This window comes from Triticum aestivum, chromosome 3A (assembly GCF_018294505.1).
Source record: "Triticum aestivum cultivar Chinese Spring chromosome 3A, IWGSC CS RefSeq v2.1, whole genome shotgun sequence".
In the NCBI taxonomy this organism is placed as follows: Eukaryota; Viridiplantae; Streptophyta; class Magnoliopsida; order Poales; family Poaceae; genus Triticum; species Triticum aestivum.
This window is the reverse complement of record NC_057800.1, coordinates 176,922,175-176,931,988: the sequence shown is the minus strand read 5'-3', so window position 1 is coordinate 176,931,988 and position 9,814 is coordinate 176,922,175. Positions and strand designations below refer to the sequence as shown.

Genomic DNA, 9,814 nt, shown 5'->3' with positions numbered 1-9,814 from the left:
TGAGAAAAAAAAATACAGATACAAACGATAAGAAAAGAAATCGCATAGCCTGGGACACCAGAAACCTAACTATCTGACAAATGTAAAAATTACCGCATAGCCTGGAACACATAAAAAAAGAGATTGAAGGTACGACCAACTAGCAATGATGGCGTGTATGACACCTAAGTACCAACGTCAGTTTTTTTTTTTTACGAGAAACCTTTCAATCTACTCTCTCTATTCTAAAATAAGTGACGACGGAGGAAGTATTCATCTACAATTATAACAGGAAACTTTGTACTATGAAGGCACTTATTTTAGGTAGGAAGAAATATTCATCTCTAATTATAATAGTACAACGAACATTAAAAATAATAAACTTTACAGTAACTTTAATATAAAATTAATATAAAGTCGAAACACTTATTTTAATACATAGAAAGTATTCATTTTCAATCATAACAATACAAAAAACATTAGAAATAATAAAAATTACACCTCGATCTTTAGTACACAGAAGTACAACACCTGGACATCAGTTGTTGTCACCAATGGAGAAAAGAAAAGTACAAATTCGACAGATAAGAAAAAAATTTGAATAAGGACAAAAAAAGTACATATACGAACAATAAGGCAAAAAAAGGTACAAATACGAACGATAAGAAAAAAATCGAATGAGAAAAAAAAAGTACAGATACAAACGATAAGGGAAAAAATGAAAGAGAAAAAAAAAAGTACAGATACGAACGAGTAAAAGGTGCTCCCGGCGGGGCTCGAACCCGCGACCTTCGGCTCATAAGACCAACGCTCTAACCAACTGAGCTACGGGGGCTGTTATGCTGAAGTTACTGATTAACCTTAGTTATTTATAATTTACACCTGTATATATACACCTCCAATAATACTCATTTTGAAGGATCACGATTTTCATAGCTCCTTTTATACTATCTGTTTCCTTCACGCGCTTAATTTACACTATAACTCATTTGAATACTTTTGTTGACTCAAATCTCTTGAAAACTAATCTTTGTTTAACTTTGCCATAGTTGGACAATCTTCCACGCAAGTTCATGCAGTATTCAATAGTATACCATTTGATTTAAGATGACATGACTTGCAATACCATGCTTGTTCTATTTGTGCAATTTCGCCAACCTAAGAGGTCATATGCATGTTTTCAACATCTTGTTACTTTTCTTTTAGTGGGAGTACATCTTATTACTTTTCAAATACATTCACTCCTTTTAATTTTATAATTTTTCTTATGAACTGGAAACCGCGTAATCCATTTAGCCATCTCTTTGTACAGTATGTCATTCAACTTGAGGTCATCAAAATTTTGGAATCGAATTCTAGGACACCCAACGAAGCAATGTATTCGGTCCTTAGAGTTAGCATTCCCATTGAACTAGCCATCCTTTGCATAGAGATTTAGCGTTAATTCCATTTTTACCTTGAAGTTTCAAGTTTCTCGACAAAACTTACTCCATTTAATTAACTACTCCCTTCGTCCGGAAATACTTGTCATCAAAATGGATAAAAGGAGATGTATCTAGACGTATTTTAGTTCTAGATGCATCCCTTTTTATGCATTTTGATGACAAGTATTTTCGGACGGAGAGAGTATTTGCTAGTTTTATCTTCATAAAAATAATTAGCTTTCTCACAAGGAATAAAAACCGGCAAATAATTGGCATAAAATGAATGAATTTATCTTAAATGAGGTAAATCCTGTGAAAAGCGTGAAACTTAAGGGTAAAATTGTCGGTAAAAAAAAGGGAGAGATCGTGATGTCCAACCGACGTCATGAAATCCCTGGCCTCCTGAATCAAGTTCCTTGGGCGGCCCGTTCCAGCCTCAACCGGTTCGTGCACGCCAAGTCGTCAATCAAGGCCCACGTGACAGTGTGCCAGGATAAACCCTAGTCCTCCTTCCATCCGCAGCCTCCTCCTCCCCCGTCTCCGTCGCCGTCGCATTCTGCTGGCTCCCGGTTTGCTCCCCGCCCTGCGGCTGCTGCGGCTCCCTGCCTCGCGCGCCGTCGTCAGGTACCCGTCCTGTTCCGCCCCCCCGTCCATCCGCGCGATTGATTGCTAGGACAGTAGAAAAGTGCCGCCGCGGAGTCGACGGGTTAGTGATGCGATGACGAATTTCGTACTGGTTGAGTGCACGGGGAAACTGTGAGCTTTAGCTGTCCTGTGATTTAGCTTCGGGGCAGGCAGATCGATGTTGATTCTTATGTTTTGTACTATAATCTGGCGGCGTTCTTCTAGTTTGTGGGTTCGTAGTTGGCCCAAGTGATGCGTAGCTTCTGTTCCTGGCTCTGCAAGTCCTGCAATCCAGCTTCATAATCCGGCCTGCAAAATTTAACAGAAATAAGGTCATGAATATCAATCTTTCTAGCACAGGGCGAATTTCGAGGGACTTTTGGTTTCTAACTGGTCAGCACAGTCAGCACTTTGCTGAATTTTAAGCTTACGTTCCTTTCGATTATGTTTCGATCCTTACATATTGTCTCCAGACATATTATCTGCAGAAAGTGAATTCAGTTAGCCAGCGTTGTCCAGGGTGACAAAGGACAGAAATGTACCAAATGCACAAAAGCAAATTAATTATACTAACCCACAAACTGTCTGTGCCGTGACTGTATTATGTTAACTTTCATCCACGTGAATCAATTTTAGCTCAAGATACTTAATAGGAAAGGTCAAAGAACCATGTCCACTGTGATTTCAAATGTTAATTGCCTTGCAGTTCTCTCCAGCCATCTCCATTAGCATATATCTTCTTTCTCTTGTGCTGTCTGTTGCATCAAATATACCAACCTACACAGTACACACAATATCAGTGTCAGAAGAAACATTACATTGTTAGAAGACTATGCAACATAACACCAGCTTACCTGATCCTCCATAATTAGCTTGTTAGAAGGCCAATTTTGTTTGATATCTTGATGATGTTTGCTTATGGCTTATTATGATTCTGTTACATAATTAGCTTCATCACATGGCTTTCCTATCCATGAGTTTGTCAGCTATGTTTGAAAAGAGATATTCAAGGAGATTGCACTACTACAATTCGTCCAAAAACAATGTTTCGTCGATGTATCTAAGATATTTATTAATTTATTCCTGAGTTAGATTAAATTCAGATGCTTGCCCTTTTGACACCTTTTCTTTTTGTTGATCATTCAGGAAAATGTCGTCAAATACTGAAGGACCCAAGAGTCATGCACGTAGAGACCTTTTGCTCAAGATCCAATCAGATGCTCAAACTTGCTGGGAGGAGAGCAAGGTTTTTCAGGCTGAACCTGGCAATGGACCTCCTGGCCCTGGTGAAAAATTCTTTGGCAATTTTCCGTACCCTTACATGAATGGATTGCTACATCTGGGTCACGCCTTCTCACTGTCCAAGCTTGAGTTCGGTGCTGCATACCACAGACTCCGTGGCTCGAATGTCCTTTTGCCGTTTGCTTTTCATTGTACTGGGATGCCCATCAAGGCCTCAGCTGATAAACTTGCTAGGGAGATTCAACAGTATGGAAATCCTCCAGTGTTCCCTGCAGCAGAGGATGATTCAAGTGCTGAAGTGGCAGATGATAGCCAGGCTGACCAGGCTGCTCTTGCCCCAGGGCAATTTAAGAGTAAGAAATCTAAGGCTGCTGCAAAGACCGGCATGCAGAAGTTCCAGTGGGAGATCATGAAGGGCTTTGAACTGACAGATGAAAAAATCGCCAAATTTCAGGATCCGTCTCACTGGTTGACCCACTTCCCTCCGCTGGCAAAGGAGGATCTTATGGAGTTTGGCCTGGGTTGTGATTGGAGGCGCTCATTCATAACCACTGATATGAATCCTTTCTATGATGCTTTTGTTCGCTGGCAGATGAGGAAGCTGAAGAAAATGGGCAAAGTTGTCAAGGATATGAGGTACACGATCTACTCACCACTGGATGGCCAACCTTGTGCTGATCATGATAGGGCATCAGGTGAAGGTGTGCAGCCACAAGAATATGTGTTGATTAAAATGATGGTGATCCCACCTTTTCCCCCCAAGTTGAAGGTCTTGGAAGGAAAGAATGTTTATCTGGCAGCTGCTACATTAAGACCTGAGACAATGTATGGGCAAACAAACTGTTGGGTATTGCCTGATGGGAATTATGGGGCTTTTGAGATCAATGAAACTGATGTCTTCATTGTGACAGCAAGGTCAGCCCTTAATCTTGCATATCAGCATCTATCCAGGGTCCCAGAAAAGCCCACCTGCTTAGCTGAGCTTACTGGCAATGATTTGATTGGGTTGCCATTAAAGTCTCCTCTTTCATTCAATGAAATCATATATGCACTTCCCATGCTCACTATCTTGACAGATAAAGGTACTGGCATCGTGACTAGTGTGCCAAGTGATTCCCCAGATGATTACATGGCACTGCAAGATTTAATCACAAAGCCTGCTTTGAGACAGAAGTATGGGGTCCAAGATGAGTGGGTTCTTCCATTTAATATCATACCAATAATCAACATACCTGAGTTTGGGGATAAATCAGCTGAGAAGGTGTGCCTTGATCTTAAGATTAAGAGCCAGAATGACAAGGAGAAGCTTGCTGAAGCAAAAAGGATGACATACCTTAAAGGATTTACTGATGGAGTGATGATTGCAGGGGAGTTTGATGGTAGAAAGGTTCAAGAAGCGAAGCCACTGATAAAGAACAAGCTTCTTGGAGAAGGCTCTGCTGTGTTGTATAGTGAGCCTGAGAAGAAAGTCATGTCAAGATCCGGCGATGAGTGTGTCGTTGCTCTTACAGATCAGTGGTACATAACTTACGGTGAAACTGAATGGAAGCAGAAGGCAGTCAAATGTTTGGAAAATATGAATACATTCTCAGCTGAAACCCGTAACGGATTCGAACACACGTTGGGCTGGCTGAACCAGTGGGCATGTTCTCGCTCTTTTGGCCTAGGTACTCGCATTCCATGGGACGAGCAGTTCCTGGTAGAATCTCTTTCAGATTCAACCCTGTACATGGCTTATTACACCGTTGCACATCATTTACAAAATGGTAACATGTATGGAGAAGAAATATCTTCTATCAAGCCTGAAGAAATGACAGATGAAGTATGGGAATATGTGTTCTGTGATGGTCCAGCACCCAGTAGCAGCATCTCTCCTGCCCTCTTGAGCAAAATGAAGCAAGAGTTCAAGTATTGGTACCCCTTTGATATTCGGGTATCTGGGAAGGACCTTATCCAGAACCACCTGACATTCAGCATCTACAATCATACAGCACTTCTTCCAGAGCATCATTGGCCTCGTGGTTTTCGTTGCAATGGGCATCTTATGCTTAACTCTGAGAAGATGTCCAAGTCCACAGGGAACTTCCTGACTCTTAAGGAGGCTATTCTAAGATATTCCTCGGATGCCACTAGGTTTGCCCTTGCTGATGCTGGCGATGGTATGGACGATGCAAACTTTGTTACTGAAACTGCAAATGCTGCTATTTTGAGGCTTACAAAGGAAATCGCATGGATGGAAGAAGTTATAGCTGCTGAATCTTCTTTGAGAGGCGGTCCTCCCTCTACTTATGCTGACCATGTGTTTGCTAATGAGATCAACATTGCTGTAAAAGAAACTGAGAAGAGCTACAATGCCTTCATGTTCAGAGATGCCCTGAAGTCTGGTTTCTATGACCTACAACTGGCTAGAGATGAGTACAGACTCTCTTGTGGAGCGGCGGGCATGAACCGTGAGTTGTTGGGGCGGTTTATGGAAATCCAGACCAAGCTTATCACCCCGATCTGTCCCCACTATGCTGAGCATGTGTGGCAAAAGATTCTGAAGAAGGAAGGTTTTGCAATAAAAGCTGGCTGGCCAGTTGCAGGCACCCCGGATCCTACTCTAAGAAGTGCAAACAAATACTTGCAGGACTCCATTGTTTTAATGAGGAAGTTGCTTCAGAAGCAGGAGTCTGGTTCCAAGAAACCCAAGAAGGGAGCTGCACCTACTCCATCAGCAGAAAACAAGCTCACAGTTGGTCTGATATATGTCAATGAGCACTATGATGGATGGAAAGAGCAATGTTTGAGGGTGCTTCAATCAAATTTTGATAGCCAAGCACGCTCCTTTGCCCCTGACGAGGAGATTAGCGAAGCATTGAGGAACTGCTTCATCGACCGCGAAACAAGTTTCAAACAAGTACAGAAGCTCTGCATGCCTTTCATCAGGTTCAAGAAAGATGAAGCAAGGAATGTTGGTCCCCAGGCTCTAAATTTGAAGCTTCCTTTTGGTGAAATAAATGTGCTTGAGGAGAACCTGGAGCTGATCAGAAGGCAGTTGGGTCTTGAGCATGTTGAGGTCCTGTCGGCATTTGATGGAGCTGCTCGTGCCAAAGCTGGAAAGCATGCTTCTCTGCTGGACAAGAATCCGCCTTCCCCTGGTGAGCCGGTTGCAATATTCATGAGCAAGCAGGAGTTTGAAGCGCAGAATTAAGCCCAGATTAATCTTCTCACAGAACTTTGTTGAGGTACTTGATTCTTGTCTACTTCTCACTGCATAGTATTGGTTTTCTACCATCTCTTGCTTTATGTAGGAGACTAGAACTGGCTCCTTTTATTCTTCACATTAGATTCTGTTGTAGTTTTTGTGCCTGGGGAAATATTTTTTAGCAATTTTTTATCATGATGGTGTCAGGTAAAGCATGCTGGTATTGTTCCATTGTGCAGTTGTAGCCTTGCAGAAAGAATTAGTGAAGCAGACTGGCCTATGAAATGTTTGCAGCCTTTTGCCCTGTGATACCATTTCCTTGTTTCTGTTAATCTTTTGCTGAGTTGTAAATCTGTGCTAGTTGCTAATGTCATTGTAGTCTATTATGGAGGGCCATGCATGTCTTATCTTATTTGAGGTTGCCTGTGCTTGCCTGCTTGACAGTTTAGTCAATAATGTTGGAAAATATTATGTTAAACCCGAGGTTGTAAACCTTTTACTTGAGATGATGACCATCTAGATGACAAATATTACCCCCGTTTCCTTTTTTTTATGAGATGATTCTGATTTTGACATCCTAGTGATCTCGGTTCCTCTCTTGGTTGTTCTCCTACAGGTGTTTTGCAAGGTGTAGTATCGACTGGTTGTTCCTCCTGTTGATTCAAGCATGAGGCACCTATATCAGGAACATGGAAAGGAACGTTTTCTCCAGCTTGACTGCAGATGATTGAGAAGGAACTTGGTTTCCAAGCTTTTACCAATTTTGTCTCTTTTTAGATGTGGATGTAGAGATGGAGTATTCTTGCTTTTATATACAGCAATGTCTAGTTTGCTTACTTACCAAAGTTGTGACATATTCCTGGCACTTGATCACATACTCCCATGATATACTGCTGAAATGTTCAGTGACCATAGTAATGCTGTTATGCTGTCAGTTTTTTTAGATGTGTCATTGTCGATGCGGAATCTATTTCTCAGTTATGTCATGTTCCCCCCTCTGTAAGAGTTTTTAGAATACTATTTTAGTCATCTAAGAGCAACTCCAATGGGGCGACCCAAATGGACGGCGATTTCGTCCGCTTTTTGTCCGTTGGGTCGTCCGTCCGCCTTGTTTTAGATATGGGTCGGCAGCGCGTCCAACGCGCCGACCCATATGTGCCGGCTGGCCGCCCTATTTTGCACTGATGAATTTGCATTTAAACATATAGTCAAATAACATAGTTTGAATTGAATAAAATAGCATAGTTTTACAAGCCGAATAAAAATAAAAATGTGATGTAGGGTAGGAACCCTAGGGGCCGATCTTTCACGAAAGGAGTGGATCCTGTGATGAACACGAGGAGGAAAACGAGGGAAAACACAAGAGGAACACTCAAACTAACAAGAACAAGTCTCAAAAGTGTTAGATCCTCGGAAACATGGAACGATACATGGTACACGATCAATTAGGGATGATGCAATGGTAACGGTCTTCTTCGTGAGGAGGTCTTGAGTTCTTCTCTAAAAAGGGGTCTTGAATCTGCTCGGGGGATCTTCTCCGGTGGAGGCTTGAATCTCCGTGGAGAAGGTAACCAAGTGGATGAGCAAAGCTCTCACACAAACATGAGCTAAACCTTTGCTAACGCTAGCTAGAAGGAATAGGTGGAGTATTTATAGTCTTAGTGCAAAAGAGTGGGGCAAAGGGGTACATGGGCTGCGGCCCAACACGAATCAGCACACAGGCGTCGGACGTCCGGGGGTCACCGGTCGTCCGAAGGCTCGCGAGGGTCCGGACGTCCGGTGCCTGTCGGACGTCTGTAATTTCGGCTCGGGTGTGCTTCGGTCGGACGTCTGGTCGGGGTCGGACGTCCGGTCGGGGTCGGACGTCCAGGCGTCGTCGGTCGTTCGAGGGGCTCCGGAAATCCGTAGATTTGGCTCGGGTGCGGGGGCGTCGGTCGTCCGGAGCCTGGAGGTCGTCAGACGTCCGATCCAGGCCGGTCGTCCGGAGCCTGTAGCTTCCTCTTCATCACTTCTTCTTCTCCGTCTTCACGTCCATCTTTCTCTTCTTCTTCTCCTTACTCCTTAGCTTCTCCATGGTACCTGAGCATGCACAAAGTATCCGTATGAGGTAGTAGCCATGTCTCATGTGTATCAAAGTGGAAATGTGAGAGGAGAGATGTCACCTCGGTTTCAAGAGCTCTTGCACGTGCTCGTGTCATGGGTCCAAGAGGTGTCGAAGGAGATGTAGTTGGGTCCACGGGGATGGCCTTGGGATGCTCCGCATCATCTCCCCTCCCTTGGGGAAGATCCGTCCTCGGATCGAATTCTTCATCACCATGGAAGGGAGAGAGATCTTTGACGTTGAAAATGTCGTTCACGTTGTACTTGTCGCGTGGGAGGTCGATCTTGTAAGCATTGTCGTTGTATCGTGCGAGCACCTTGAAAGGTCCATCCGCTCGTGGTCGAAGCTTGGACTTGCGTTCTTGAGGGAAGTGATCCTTGCGAAGGTGTTACCACATGAGATCACCAATGTTGAAGACCATAGGTTGCTTGTTGAAGTTCAGCTTGGTCGCAAGGCGTTGAACTTGTCGCTCGGTGGTGTTTCTTGTATCTTCATGCACCTTCTTGAGATGTGTCGCTCATGCACTCGCATCCAAATTGATGCGCTCTTGGAGTGGTATCGGAAGAACGTCCAATGGTGACAATGGGTTGAATCCATAGACGACCTCGAAGGGGGACTTGCCGGTTGTTGAGTGTCTGGCTCGGTTGTAGGCGAACTCGGCGATTGGTAGGCACTCCTCCCACTCCTTGATGTTCTTCTTGATGAGTACTCGAAGTAGAGCGAAGAGTGTGCGGTTGGTCACCTCCGTTTGGCCGTCAGTTTGAGGGTGGTAAGTCATGGAGAAGAGTAGCTTGATTCCGAGCTTGCCGCATAGGGTCTTCCAAAAGAAGCTTAGGAACTTGACGTCGCGGTCTGAGACGATCGTCTTTGGCACTCCATGTACACGCAATATTTCCCTACAAAAGCGAGTAGCAACATGTGAAGCATCGTCTATCTTATTGCAAGGAATAAAATGTGCCATTTTTGAGAAACGGTCCACAACGACAAATACCGAATCTTTCCCATTTCGAGTCCTAGGCAAACCAAGTACAAAGTCCATGCTAATGTCTTCCCATGGTTGATATGGAATTGGTAGAGGCATATAAAGGCCATGAGATTGAGCTTTGGACTTAGCTTTGCGACATGTAGAGCATCGGTTGGTGAAGCGGTTGACGTCCCGAAACATCTTGGGCCAAAAGTAGTTCTTCGAGAGCGTAGCGAACGTCTTGTCGCGTCTGAAATGTCCCATTAAGCCTCCTCCATGAGATTCCTGCAAAA

General features: G+C 43.7%; 1 protein-coding gene and 1 non-coding gene across 2 annotated transcripts; one reads left to right on the top strand and one right to left on the bottom strand.

Moving 5' to 3' along the window:
• Positions 1 to 740: 740 nt before the first annotated feature.
• On the bottom strand, positions 741 to 814 carry TRNAI-UAU (transfer RNA isoleucine (anticodon UAU)). Its single transcript has one exon. It is a non-coding gene; the product is annotated as a tRNA-Ile (tRNA).
• A 996-nt stretch (positions 815 to 1,810) lies between these two features.
• LOC123060869 (leucine--tRNA ligase, cytoplasmic) lies at positions 1,811 to 7,399 on the top strand. The gene is made up of 3 exons (XM_044483734.1): positions 1,811 to 2,027; positions 3,174 to 6,496; positions 7,073 to 7,399. The coding sequence occupies exon 2, from the start codon at positions 3,178 to 3,180 to the stop codon at positions 6,460 to 6,462; it is 3,285 nt and encodes a 1,094-aa protein (XP_044339669.1). The 5' UTR covers positions 1,811 to 2,027; positions 3,174 to 3,177; the 3' UTR covers positions 6,463 to 6,496; positions 7,073 to 7,399.
• Positions 7,400 to 9,814: the final 2,415 nt, after the last annotated feature.